The 15,253-nt window shown below is 46.0% G+C and overlaps 1 protein-coding gene across 1 annotated transcript in view; it reads right to left on the reverse strand.

The window, feature by feature from the left end:
* FOCAD (focadhesin) overlaps positions 1 to 15,253 on the reverse strand; it is a 1,210,644-nt gene that overhangs the window by 579,550 nt on the left and 615,841 nt on the right. Inside the window, exon 19 of the mRNA XM_078675948.1 lies at positions 9,103 to 9,153. Coding sequence (XP_078532074.1) covers positions 9,103 to 9,153 — 51 coding nt within the window. The remainder of the gene's footprint in view (positions 1 to 9,102; positions 9,154 to 15,253) is intronic.

Genomic DNA, 15,253 nt, shown 5'->3' on the forward strand with positions numbered 1-15,253 from the left:
TTGGGATGAAGATTTTCTCTTCCTCCAGCCTTGCAATGTACTTGGTGAACACTGCATGTCTCTTGGATAGATATAACTACACTCTGTGGCACTCGGTGGCGCAAGAGTTGCCTACAGTCTTAAAGGAGACCAGAGCCATCCTGAACCAGGCTTTGCCGATGGGAGGGATGCAGCAAAGTTCGCCATCAGATGTGGGCTGGAATCGACAGACTGACAGGGCCGTTGCTTCAATGGTGGCATTCCGCTGCCATGCCTAGCTGAGATCATCTGACTTTCTGGGGGATGTCCAGGCAATCAATATAAACATGCCCGTGATGGTTTTCGCCTGTACGGCAAAATTACTGAGCACTTCAAGGAGAATAGGGTCACTGCCTGGAAGTTGGGACTGGCAATGGCCCCACGCCATCCTCACTCTTTCTTTTGCTCCTTTCATGGCTACGGTAGGGGCTACCAGCCATCTCCTTCCCAGCAGAACCATGGCCAACAGGCTTCCCAGCCTTTTCGTGGCCACAGACATGGCTTTCACAAGTCCCATGGGGGCCAAGGCCAGAGCTCTGCCCAGTCCTGTACCCCCTAGCAGCCGACACATCCTTTTAGTATGCCCCTGCAAGAGCATGGGCTCTCTGTTGGAGGAAGGATCAGGTACCACCTGCCCCAATGGTAAACCAGAACTTCGGACGAGGGGTTACGCCCTTCCACAGCTAGGAACCTCAGTGCCCCTGCCACCGTCCTCAGATCGGCTGAAAGAGGACCAACTCTCCTTGTTGCACCAGGAACAGCAGGCTATTTCGGCCAAAGGAGCCGTGGAGAGGGTGCCGGCATCAGAAGTAGGTCTTGGTTGCTATTCCTGCTACTTTCTGGTGCAAAAGAAGGACGGAGCCCACCACCCAATCTTAGAGCTGTTCCCTCTCAACGCCTTACTGAGGAAGGCGAAATTCAAGATGCTAACACTAGTTCATGTTCAGTCTACCGTACACCCTGGAGACTAGATGGTAGAGTTGGCCCTGCAGGCTGCCTATTTTCATATCTCTGTCCTGCAAGCTCATCGGCTTTACCCACAGCCATACTGCAGCGAACCTCCTGCATTTGCTGACTCCTTTTCCGACGCTCCCTCTCATCAGAGCTATTCTGGACACAGTGTAATTCTGCGCCTACTCTTCAGAACGGAGAGTCCAGGACATTTGGCCTATGATCCCAATGTTTCAACCTCAGTCATGGATTTCGATGAGACTGACTCTGAGAATGCTGAGTCCGATGGCCTCCTGCAGGTGAAGCACGCTTGATGGCACATATGAAGTGTCTACAGTAGATGCAAGACCAGGGGTGTCTCTCTGATGTAGCCCAGATTTCAAAGGAGACTGTGAAAGACCTGAGTAATGGCTAGCAGACAGGGATTGGGTCAGCGGCACACCCCGGTATCTAGTCTAAGGTAAAGAATTTGTGACAAGAAGTCTCTCTCAGATGAACAAGGTACTTACTTTCGGTAATGCCTTATCCGATACAGACTTTCTCGCTGCAGAATCCCTATAACTCACCCCATCCTCCCGGTTCTGCAAACCGGACTTTTCTGCCTAAAAAGCTCCAAGTAGGCCCTTAGAATCTGCACACTGGTGGATCAGCCTTCTGATGCGTTACAAAAAGAAACTGTCCACGTACTGGAGTAGCGCCTTTATAGGCAAATCACATCCAGCGCTTACGACAATGAAGTGGAGCCGTTCAATGCCACCTTCCTGCGCACAGGAGTACTGCTCAAGATTTTACAAAACCAGTCTGACACCTGGGGAATATTCTAGGGTAAATAATCTGCGGCTAGATAGAGTCTCTACCAGAGAAGATATTACGGAAGGCATGTAAATTATTCAACAAGACCACCCACACTAAGTGCCTGCTGTCTTCTGTCTTCCCAGTAGCAACATGCTAAATTGGTCTCAATACTTTTGCAGGTTGATGTGAACCCAAAATCATCACTGACCACTAGCATTTTGAGAAAACGATATTAGACTCCTTAGTACTAAAGAGCAAGTGCAAAAAACAAATATTGTATGGACAATGAGTGACCTTAATTGTATTTAGAAAAGCTCCAACCTACCAATTAAATATACATTTATAAAACCTTTTGTGAATTAACTAAAACATTTCATCATTTGTAGACTTGTTTGATGAATGCTTGTTTCTGTATTTTGATTATTGTTTTGCAGTTCAGATCATTCAAAATGCACAGGCCGAGGTCACCAGCTTCCAGTAATAACTCAGTGTGGGTCTCCGAATTCCAATAATTCGCTGGGGGTCCTCGGGTTACATTAAAGAATCAGAGGGGGTCCACAGAAGTCAAAAGGTTATGAACCACTGATAAAGAGGCAATGCTGGGCCCATTGAATCTCTGATTAAGGAGACACGAAGAGGAGTTTGAACTTTATTCACCACGGTTACTTCCCTTTATATAAATATCTGCATTCATCACTAAAACAAAAATAACACAGGCAACAATGTTATTCCGTCAAGTTCTAGAAAGCAGGCAATGTTTTTAGATGAGAAGGAAGAGCAACTTTAAAAACAGTAAGACTTGGTGCTGATACTGGTGGTCTTCTTAATTTTAGAAAAAATCCTCAAGTTATTTAAGAGTAACAGAAAACTGATTGCTTGGGAAGGACTAAGACATTCATTGCTGGCTAGTCTGGCTTGAATTAAGATATCTATAATAGCATGTATTTTCATCCTCTTGGGTGAAAAGATACATTACTTCTCAATCCCCTAAAGGTGGCGATGGTGTACAGAAAGGGAAACAAATGCTGTCCTACATACTGATGTAGGGATTGGATTTTTCCATTAACAGGGCAGGTCTATAAAACACACTTTCAGATATATTTACTCTCATTCAATAGCAAAAGTAAATACGATAACGTAGTAAAATCTGAATAATGTGGTATTTTAATTTGTGGAGTTGCTTACGTCTTCTTCAGATAATATTGGGGGGGGAGGCGGGGAGGCGACATAGGGCTTTCACTTCCGTAACTACATGCTGCTGATGACATAAATGCTGCAGCATCCTCCACAGTGCGGATAAGGACCGCTGTTGATTAGAGTTCATGAGTTTCTGAAAAAATCCTCTTCTGATTGACAGTTTATCTCTTTTTGCTTCAAGTGACACATTTCAGATTCTGTTTTGAGACCAAATAAAATTATTAAAAGGGAGTTTTAGAATTCTTCCCTGGACCTTTCCTTTTCGGATTTGTAATGGTCAACCAATGAGGGTGTGCAAAGTAGTAATAATTCCCTGTTTAGTGATTAAGGAAAGTAATCTGGTCAGACATCTATTAACAACTAAGACCTCAAATACTGTGAAGTAAGAGGAATCTCAAATATTGTCAACACTCTAAGGGTTTTTGAGATACAAAGCACAAAATCACATTAAATCATTTAATATTAAGGCATTGTTGGATCTGGTATTTACATTAGGTCTTACATTTATTTCTAAAATCCAATGTTTGTTACAGGGTCTTAAGACATTAGGTGAAAAGGCCTTACTTCAGCTTTCCACCCATTTCCAAAATTCTCAGTACTGAGGTCATATGTAGCTCATCCCTTGCTCTATCCCAATCTCTTGACAAACGTTTTACATGGCAACCATATATTTTCACAAACTCAAATTTTTGAAGTGGAATACTAACGGGCTAGGGGAATAGAGTTAAAAGCGAAGTGGCGTTTGAGATGCAGATGAGATACAAGCCCATTGTGGCTCCTATAAGAACTAATATATGTGCTTTTATAGGTGGGGGAAATATGCACGACTAGAAGAAGCTGATTTTTTGATGTGATTAAGATTGGCGAGACTTGGACACAGGGATACTTTGCGGCAATGGCAAGCTTGTGGAAGAGACAGTAAAATGGTCAACACTTTACATCTGCTATCCAGACTATAAAGAGGGATACTAGAAAAAGTGGGTGCACTAATAGTACAGCAGGGCCGGACTGAGAACACAAATCAGCCCTGGCAATTTTAACAAACCAGCCCCCGGAGAGGGGGGTGGGTAAGGGTGCAAGTGTGAAGCACTGCTGCTCAACTAATCCGCCCCCCAGGACTGCTGCATTTGTTACTCGGGACGATATTGCATGCACTGCTGCAAAACCACCCCAGTTACAAAACCGTCCCCCCACCCGACCAGCCTCCCATGGAAACGCCCGAAAACCGCTACGGCCCGTTCGGCCCTATATTACAGGCACAGGGTGTAATGACTGTAATTTGGTAATGGTTGAGAGACAGAACAGACAGAACTCTACTAAAATAGACCAACAACAACTCACTAGCCTGAGTGAGTTTGTACGTGTAATGTGTTTGGTATACTTATAGAGAAGCAAACATGAGCAGCAAGAGTGCTACTCTTATTATTCTGACGCTCATCACTTTTACTCAAGACAATGGTTTTGGCCAAGGAAATCTGGTCAGATGTCCAAATATCTCCTATCTAGTTTCGGATATATTCAACTGTGCCCTTTTGGATATGCCACTGGGTGACCAGAGTAGATAACTTATGATGGCATTTTGATGGATGGAAACTTCAAGATCGTAAGACGGTGAAACAACATATGGAGACCGCAGAGTATTATTATTTGGCGAATGCTTCATTGGAGCACTTGAATACAGTCCTGTGGTGAAGCTTTTAAGACAGAGCTGAGGAGATCATTCAAAATCAGTAACAGAAAAGAAAGAATAAAAAAAGTCAGGCAAAAGGAGCTGATCCTCATGGAACACGCTCGGAGTAAGGGTGAAAATGTTCCCATGCAATGGTGAATACTGCCAACACAGGAGGACTATTACCCCTGGCAGAAAATGCTAGGGCCCATTTTTCTAAAACAGAGCAACACCCTTGTGATACTGGTGATAAGGCTGGTAAAATACTGGCCTGCATACTGTAAAAGAGACATATACGACACATCAAGACCAATGGAGCATTATGCCAAATAGATACTCAAGGACGAATTGTAGAAGACTAGTGTGAGGGATGGCATTTTGTCATTTTCCCCTAATTTTTCCTGTTGCATTTTGCTGTATTTACCACTCTGCACATTTTACCACTGCTAAACTACAGTACAGCTGGATAAGTGAGTGGTTGTGTAAGTACTGGTATGGATCTGTGAATGGGTATTTCAGTGGGTGTGTGAGTGGGCGTATGAGAGGTTATATGGGGGTGCAAGTGGTTTTGCGAGTGGTTCTGTAGATGATTTAATCAGTCACTGGCCACGTCATGAGTGATGAAATATGTGAATCATGAGCAGTGCATTGCGGGCGTTAGTTATAGTAAGCTCAGGTAACTTTAACTGCTGAATTTCAATGGTTTTGTATGAGTGAAATCTGAGCCTAACTTTAACGTCCATGTAGTTCCTTCAGTGAATTTCTATGTTTTTTTTATATTCTATTTCCTAACTGTAACGTCCCTGTAACCTCTGGATTTTTCAGTGAATTTCTACTGTTCTTAAATTCTATTTCCTAACTAGAACGTCCCTGTAACCTTTCGTTTTTTTTCAGTGAACTTCTACAGTTTTTTCTAATTCTATTTCCTATATATTATGACCCTGTAACCTTTGTTTTCTTAAGTGAATTTTTAAATTTTAAAAAAATGTTATTTCCTAATTGTAACCACTAACCTTTGACACTAAGGGTGTGAGTGAGTGCATGAGTGTCTCAGTGGGTGTACGAGTGTCTGAGTAGGTTTGTATGTGGGTGTGAGAGTATGAGTGGGGCTGGAAGTGGGTATATGCGTGTCTGACTCGGTCTGTGAGTGGGTGTGTGAGTCTCTGATAGGGGTGGGCATTAAACTCCGCTCAGCTGATAGAGTTTGCAGAGTTTTGCCATTCCGTGCTCCGCTTGGAACGTGGAGTTCAGCAAAAACCAAGTGCCAGCGGAGCAGAGTTTACTGGCACACTCACGACTAGACTTCATCCTCGAAACAGCAGTGCGCCAGAAGGCCCCTTTCAAGAGTGGTTGAGAAAGGGGCCAGGGCCTCCGACAGGGATGAGCAATACTTCTGTGGGGGACTTACTTGTGGCAACAATAGGGGTTCTTGGACCCCAACGGCCATCAGCAGCGAAGGGGACTTCATCCCCCAACCAGTAGTACGCCAGAAGGATCCTTTGCAGAGTGGTTGAGAAAGGGGGCGGGCCCTCCAATGAAGTCTCAGCAATCCTGCAGTGACGGGACTTACCTCTGGCAACAACAGAGGTTCTTGACCCCCAATGACCATCAGCAGTCAAGGGGACTTCAGCCATCAACTAGTAGAGCACCAGGAGGCCCCTTTGCAGAGCGGTTGAGAAAGGGGACAGGGCCTCCTACGAGGTCTCAGCAATCCCGCTGTGGGTGACTTGCTTGTGGGTGTTATTTAGCCCTGGGGAGGTGGTGGGGGGGGGGGCAGCACAGACCCTCCATTAACCTTTCTATATCCACAGGGAGGTGGTAGTCCCGGGGTTCAAAGAGCCTCAGGCGAGTGCCCCATGTGCCCCCCTGCTTTTTATGTTTTAAATGCCCACAGGACCTGTTCCACCCGGGGTCTCTATTCAAAACAGGCACAGGATCACACGCTTTTTTTAAAATTTATTTTGCTGCGGATCGCGGTTCTGTTGCATTTTCACAGCAATTTTTTTTAAAGTGCTTTTTGCCTCTGTCAGGGTCCCCCTGGGACCCCATGGCCAGGACACCCCCTTTTCTTTTTGTAAAACGTTTTTTGTGGGACTCAGCTTAAGCAGAGTCTCAAAATGGCTGCCAACACTTCCTGGTTGAAGTTTTGGCAACCAATCAGATCTCAGCACGAGATTGGGAAGATTTGCGAAGCCCTCCCGTCCCTATCCATACAAATATGGATTTTCAATAATATCTCAAAAATTACTGGACGGATTTACACCAATTCACATAAAGGACACTTTCTGGACCAAAAGCTACCTTTCTGCCAAATTTGGTGAAATTCAGTCCAGCCGTTTGGTCTGTAGTCGTGTCTAAAATACCAATAGAATTTTTTTTTTTTGTGTGGCTAATTACTTTGACCCCGTTTAACGACTCTCCACAAAACTTCCCAAAACTGTGCAACTTTTGGGCTAATTTATGCATGGTGAGCTTTGGGGTGAGCTGTCAATCAGGGGCCAAGAAAAAAAGGAGAGTCCCAAAATGCAAAATCCACAAGCATTTGCCATAGATTTCTTCTTTAAGACAGGCTACAGCACAAACTACTGAACGTAATTACACCAAATTTGGCAGGAAGCTAGATGTTGGTACACAGATTGTGCTTCTGCGATTTAGTGTAAATCCATTCAGTAGTTTTTGAGAAATTAAAAGATTTAGGGCCAGATGTAGGTAATCCTAATTTACCGGTTCTAAAATACAGAATTTTAACGATTCGGTATTTTAGAATCGGTAAATGCTATGAAGGAAAAAATTTGTTAAGTATTACCGCATCGGTACGATTCGGTATTTACCAATTCGGTAATTCCCATTCATTCCTATTGGGGAATGGGGGAACACATTCAAGAGTGGCAGGGTGTCACATTGACAACCTGTTGCACCCCTGAATCGTGCATGTGTGCACATGTGGCACACATACATGCCCTAAGGACATGTATGTCTGCCACATGGCACTTTTGGAGATGCACAAAAAATGCGTAGCCAAAGGTTTTCGATATTTACCACCAACTTTTAGTTGTTGGTAAATACCGAATCCTTAACTATGCAATTCACTCATTTGAGTGCTCCCTACATTGCAGATTCGGTAATTTACCGATTCGGTATTTTAAGGAATTGGTATTTTACCGATTCCTTAAAATACCGATTCGGTAAATAACCGAATCTGTAAATTGGCCACCTACATCTCTAAAGCCTAATACCGGTCGGTAACGGCTGAAATTCGGTAATTTCGGCCGTTACCGACCGGTATTAGGCTACCTACACCTGGCCTTTAGAGAGAAGATCTCTAAGGGATAGCTACTGTGATAAAAATAAATGTACATTGTTTTTTTTTATTACGATCTCGCAGGTCTCGCTCGGGATTGTGAATAATAAAAAGGAGAAGAGAGTTCTCAATACAGTCTATTAGTTGAAATGCACATTGTGCCCCCTTTTATCGAGAGGAAGTGTGTAAGAGATGAGCACTGTGATGAGTAGAAGCTTAATTTTTTTTTTTTAAATGTTCCGATCTTGCAAGACTCTTGAGGGAACATGAAAAATAAGAAAGAGTAGGTGATCGTTGCAGACTTGTTACTGTAAGAAGGAGTATTACTGGATATGGTGTTTATCAGAGTCTACTATTCATGCCCATCAGCTTGGGAAGAGTTCTGAGCAGAGAGTTAAGACTCTTCCCACACCCTACAACGCACAGCCGCCATACAATACAGGGGTCTCAGTGGAGAGGCAGGTTCCTCCGCACACCCTACAGACACCTGTCATCTCTTCCCACACCCTACAACGCACAGCCGCCATACAATACAGGGGTCTCAGTGGAGAGGCAGGTTCCTCCGCACACCCTACAGACACCTGTCATCTTAGAGAGAGGTCTCAAAGGAGAGGTTAGTACAACCACACACTCTACTACGCACACCCAACATATGAGAGACAGGTCTGAAAGGAGAGGCCAGTCCATCGACACACAGCCGTCACTTGAGAGAGAGGTCTCACAGGAGAGACCAGCCTATGAACACACCCCACTATGCACACCTGTCATGTGCAAGAGAGTGAAGTAGTATGTGAGGTCATAAGCAGTGCATGGCAGGGCGCAAGTTATAGTTAGCAACAGCAAGGAAAATGGAGCCCCCATGACCTTGTTTGGTAGGTAAAATAAAAAGCTTTCAATGTGGTGCAGTGGGCTCCTCCAACCCCCAGGCCTCTGTGCCACTGCTCCTGATGTACTATTAATATCTACACCCGTGTATACAAGTAAAAGTCACCCTCAAGCCACCTGTATCCAAAACCATTGGTATAATTGTCATTACTTAACAGACAAACCAGCTTCTTTGGTTTCAACTCAGCAACAGTGGGGTACAGTAAAGGCAAGGAGGCAATTAATATCTTGTACCCTCAGAAAATGCAATAGATCGTGTTATCACAAGCATTTATGATGTTCTTACCGAACTCCGAGTGTGGCTCCATAATAAGCTGACAATATGGACTTTAAATTTCTGAAAAATAATTTAAATTCAAGACCGTTAGTATATATGTAAATATATTTTTCAGCTACAAATGAATATGACCAGTATACCAAAGTAAGCACTAGTTTTCAAAGACTTAGGCGCTGATTCAGAAATACCAGTGGTAACATTTCCTCTAGGCTCAACTCAACTAACCCGAATGTTGTCACAGGTGAATCCAAACACTTATTCTGAAATCTGCATCAGCCATTATAGGTTTTCTTTATAACATCATTTTAAGTAAGATCACGTATGTCAATGCCCACGCTCTACACGTGCAAAAGCTGTAGTTAGCCGATCATTCACAATTTGAAAAAAACAGCGTACAGCACAATTTACAGTAAAATAAATGCATTAATTTGTTTAACTTACCAATTTGGCAATTTGTTTCGATAAGCAAGAAACATTAAATTAGTCTGAAATACCATAAGTGTCACAGATGCAAGTAGATCCCCCCGACATTCACTGCTACTTTTTAGGTCGAGCTAGGAGAAAGCATGCGAAGCATGCTGGAGTCCTGCTCGACTACTATAGCCGTCCGTCTCCTGGGAATCTGAGACAGGGGCCGGGCACGAGCGTCGACTTCACCTCGTGGGCGCGCACGCCCAGCCCCTGCCTCAGATTCACAGCAAGACAGGCTCTCACCCACGCGCACACACAGCCACACTCACGCATGCGCACACACATACACCCACGCAGGCACACAGACCCACATATACACACGCACAGCTAACAGACACACAGTCACACATATACATACACACGCACAGCTACACACGCGCACACACACAGCTACACCCCCCCTCCCCCTCTTACCTCACCGGGCTTCCGGATGTTCTTCACCCGGGCCCCCTCCTGGGACCCGGGACTTCAGCTGCCGGACTTGGGAGGGCGGGGGCTGCCCGCGCATGCGCGGCATTTGTAACTGGGGCTCTTCAGAATAAAAGTTAGAAATGCCGCGCATGCGTGGGCAGCCCCCGCCCTCCTGTTTGCGCCCCGCATTCCCTTTATATTTCCAGAGTTTTTGATGGGCTTGGTGGCCGTGCGAGGGCATTAACCGAGAGATACTGCCCTGTCAGCTCGTTTTTTTTTGCGGTGTGAGGTGCTTCTGTGTGCGCATATATGCAAAGATTTGTGTCTCTCCGGGTGATTGTTGCCTGTGTTTCATGCACAGAGTGTGAGTTCTACACCTTATCTGGGTGTGTGTGCATTTGGCATTGGTGTGTGCGTACACTGACATGACGTATGCATGTGTGTGTTCAAGGAGAGTGTGTGTTGGTGTGTGTATGCTTGTTTTCATTATTGGACTCATCCGCCTGCAGAGGATTCTGTGCTCAGAAATGACTGCTTCAACCTAACACGAGCACGGTCACACAGTGTACAACATTCCCATGTGAGAACAATAAAAATGAAGGGCTAGATTTCGATAAAATCCCGAAAGTTCAGTCCCATAATGCTGGTGCGCACCCAAGCTGCCCTAACAGACCTGGACGCTCTGTTTTCACATCTGCGGCTCGGCTGTGCTGACAGCAAGCTGCTTACAAGCGTGAAAGCACTGGACGAGAGTCCAAGCTTCAAAACCAGCGCCCAAGAGACTTCAAAGGAGTCCATTCAAGAGGTGACACCTCGCTTCAGACAGCCCCATTGCCTGTACTCGGGCCTGAAAGATGGGACGGGTCACCTTGTGGGCTAAAAAACGAACATTTCACGCCAATCGGGCCTGAGGCCACCCCATCAGGGAGTGACCAGGGCCTCCACAACGGCGCCAGACGGGCTCTTACGGTTCCCAGTTTATTCGCCTTCCCTTGACCTTTCATTCACATTTGGTCGCTGCCAAGCCCCACCCCAAATCGGCATGTCAAAAACAAAAGTAATGTACCAGCCTATTCAGAAGGGAAAAAAGAAATATACCCCCTTCAAAAGAAATAAGTGCGGGAGTGTCAACTGCCGAAACCTCTTTTGCACAAACACTTTGTAATATATATATAGTTATTAAAGTCGGACATTCAGCTATATTTCTGAGTGGTTTCTTCCAGCCTATAAAGGCAGTCTGCAAGCAGACAACCCTTCAGCCCTGGTGATGTAAGGGTTTCTGCTAGTGCAATTCATCAACTGTTTACAAGTGCGGACCCATAGCATGACCTCTTACCTACAGCAGGGACACCCTAGCGGTGAGCACCGCCCCCTCCATCTACTGCGGGCCTGGAAATACTTGATAAGGTCAAAGCTTTCCCCCCTGCTGAAGAACAAAGGCAAGTGTTGTAACTGGGCAATCTGGGCTTTAAAAGAAGAATTACATCCAATTTGCATTTAATGGCTTTATTGGGGGACAGATCAATTTATTTCCAACTGGGCTATATTATGACCAGGCTGTAATAACCATCCGTCGGACCGCCTGGAGGGAGAGCGTTCCGATCCCGTCTGACCAGGCAGAGGAGTGGCTATCGGTTGTGCAGCAGGAGCAGTGGCACCGGGCCGACAGGCGTACTGGTGCACTGCACCACATTTATGGGTGCCTTTTTCTACCCAGCCATAGGGAATGGGTCTGTTTTCAGTACTTGCATTAGGACCAATGACACACTTGCTATGCCACTGTGAACAGGTCGGATTTCATACAGGGATGCAGAGAGGATGAAAAGCTCTGTGGTCCCATTCAGTGTATAGCTTTGATCGACGAGAACATTGACAGGCCGGTCTCGCGATGTTTTTACTGCTGGCGGAACTCTGCTCCGGTGAATGAATGTAACCGGTTCAGAGCCGTGAAGAAATCCATTCCATTCCACGTTTATTTACCGTTCAAGCTGTTGATTTCCATTGTAATGCCATGAGCAAAATTGCACCATGAGACTAGTAGAAACACAAATAGTTTTTAAATAGAAAAATGTGACAAATCCAGGTTTTGACAGCTCAGTTGGCCATCTCGAGAGAACAAAGTGACACTCTTTGATAGAGTCTATCTTTCAGCTTCAACATTCCTCACGGCGCTGTGACTGCCCGCCCTTCTGAGACGCCGAAGCCCGCCGCCATTACCCAGCGGAGCTCTGAACCCGCGCGCGCACAGGCACTAAATTGAAAGCAAGAGGCCAAGTTAATACAGGAACATTTTAAAAGCAGTAAGGCGTCTTTAATGCGAAACCCTAGCCTGGGTGTCACTTAACCTTTCTTCGTCAGTCCCGGGCGGATGGGAGCCTATGACTTGGGCTGTCAAAAGCAGATTGGTGAGAGTAGATGTACTCACTCGGGATGGGGTGGCATCTGAGGCAGGGGTAATAGCAACTTTGACATATGGCACTTGTGTTGGGCTGTTTCTCTGCTTTTAGCAGTTGTGTGCCCAGCAGTAGTAGTGCCTGCAATGGTAAATGACAGAAGGAGATGTTATAGCACAAGTGGTTGATGTGATGATTACAAGTGTTGAAGCAGAGGGTGTGGATGTGGTGACCACAGGTGTTGCAGCAGCGATGGTGGTCATGGTGGCTATACGAGTGTCAGCAGATGTGGTGCTTCCTGCCATGTTTGCAGTCCATCTGATGGACATGTAGGTAGGTGACTTTGAGCGGCTTGTGGCTCATTTTCATCGTCCAAACTCGCCTCGAGCACCCAAACAATGGGACAGTCTCGCACCACACTCCATCCCTCGCCCCACACTCCATCCCTCGCCCCACACTCCATCCCTCGCCCCACACTCCATCCCTCGCCCCACACGCCATCCCTCGCCCCACACGCCATCCCTCGCCCCACACGCCATCCCTCGCCCCACACGCCATCCCTCGCCCCACACGCCATCCCTCGCCCCACACGCCATCCCTCGCCCCACACGCCATCCCTCGCCCCACACTCCATCCATCGCCCCACACTCCATCCATCGCCCACACTCAATCCCTCGCACACCCTCTATCTCTCTCTCGCCCTCCCTCTATCTCTCTCTCGCCCTCCCTCTATCTCGGCCTCCCTCTATCTCTCTCTCGGCCTCCCTCTATCTATCTATCGCCCCACACTCCATCCCTTGCCCCACACTCCATCCCTCGCACACCCTCTATCTCTCTCTTGCCCTCCCTCTATCTCTCTCTCGCCCTCCCTCTATCTCTCTCACCCTCCCTCTATCTCTCTCTCGGCCTCCCTCTATCTCTCTCTCGGCCTCCCTCTATCTATCTATCGCCCTCGCTATCTATCCTATCACCACAGCATGACTCTGCACCACCACAGCATCACTCAGGGGCACCACAACATCACTATGCGCTACCAAAATGCTTATAAGTACAACAGTAACTTACAATATTATTATAATATAATATTATTGCCAACATTGCTTAATATTTTGCAACAGCTATCATCTTGCAAATCATCTTTATACACCAATACAGACTTTGCTAAAAATGTAATGCAACACATTGTCATATACAATGCCAATAACTCAAACTTTAATGCTGCGAGACCTATTGCATTGCAAATGCTTGTTTAAATAGTAATCTTTATTTGCATGTTTGTCAAAAGACCAAATACAATGCAATATAATGCAATTATGTAATTATCTATGGTGAGCAGCAGCAAATGACACAAAAGATACTTGCATGAGGGTTAACTTCTCACAGATAATTAGGGATTGATGACCATGGGCTCCATCACACCATAATAATCTTGCCAACTAGTCCATATCCTTTTACGTTTCTGTGGGCAGTAACAAACCTTGTATACCAGTTGCTCCAGAATTTTGCATCGATCTGGGACCACTTTCCACTTAACAATACTCTGTGCGCTGGACGTTCCCCACATCTGCGCTAGTCCTTTTAGCAACCAATAGACCAAGACTGATTACACATTTAAAATATCTATGTGCCTTTAAGCCATTGGCATTTCAGAAGGGACCACCTTAACTTGCATTACCTCTGAAAGAACATCTGCCACCTTATGCAAGTATCGTTGTACTATTCTAAATCCCCACATCAAGTGTTAAATCACAGTTGATTTCAATACACCGCAGACATGGAGGCTTTGAGTTCCACCCTATTTTCTATAATCACTGACAGGTCCAATAATCACAGTGTAGAAATTTGAGCTGTACAAGCTAAAACCATTCTACAATGGCATAATGGCCTACGGCCACTCACCATCCTCCAGCATCCCCAAGGTACTCCACCCAGTCACCTCTCAAAAGTGGGCATGAATCTGACACGTGGATTACCAGTGTTTTGTAAATTTGCAATATCTTCTTGTTAAGCAATGGGGGGGGTCGTTTTGGCTGCTATGGGGCAATATTCTGAAATGACATCTATAATGTTTAAGTATGGCATGATTACATGTCTGAGTTGGGGACAGCAGAAGAAATGGGATTTTAAAAATCCAAATTCTTACTGTAGCTTAATAAATTATTAGTGGTGGTGGCCCACTGCTTCGCCACATACTATGCCACCCTTTACTCTGCGCAGCCCCCCAACCTCTTACTCTCTGAACTACTCCAGCGCAAACGGATCTCTATTCCACGACTCAGCACCTCCCCATCACCCCGGAGGTCAACGGCGCCATAACACACATGGCCTCTGGTAAGACAGACGGACTCCCGCAGGAGTTTTATGCGACCTACCGTGACACGCTGGTTCCCCACCTTCTGGAGCTGTATCAAGAGGCGACCGATGAAGGCTCATTCCGCTCCGAAACTGGCATGGCCACCATCGTGGTGATCCCCAAGTCTCAGCCTCCCTCACAGCACTGCTCCGACTACCGCCCCATCTCTTTCCCTAATTCGGAGCTCAAAGTATTTGCCTCTGTCCTAGCTAACCGCACGACTCAGCATCTCCCCGGAGGTCAACGGCGCCATAACACGCATGGCCTCTGGTAAGACACCGGGCCAGACGGACTCCCGTAGGAGTTTTATGCGACCTACCGTGACACGGTGGTTCCCCACCTTTTGGAGATGTATCAAGAGGTGACCGATGAAGGCTCATTCCGCTCCGAAACTGACATGGCCACCATCATGGTGATCCCCAAGTCTCAGCCTCCCTCGCAGCACTGCTCCTACTACCGCCCTATCTCTTTCCTTAATTCGTAGCTCAAAGTTTTTGTCTCTATCCTAGCTAACCGCATACTAACGTACCTG

Source organism: Lissotriton helveticus, chromosome 2_1 (assembly GCF_964261635.1).
Source record: "Lissotriton helveticus chromosome 2_1, aLisHel1.1, whole genome shotgun sequence".
NCBI lineage: Eukaryota > Metazoa > Chordata > Amphibia > Caudata > Salamandridae > Lissotriton > Lissotriton helveticus.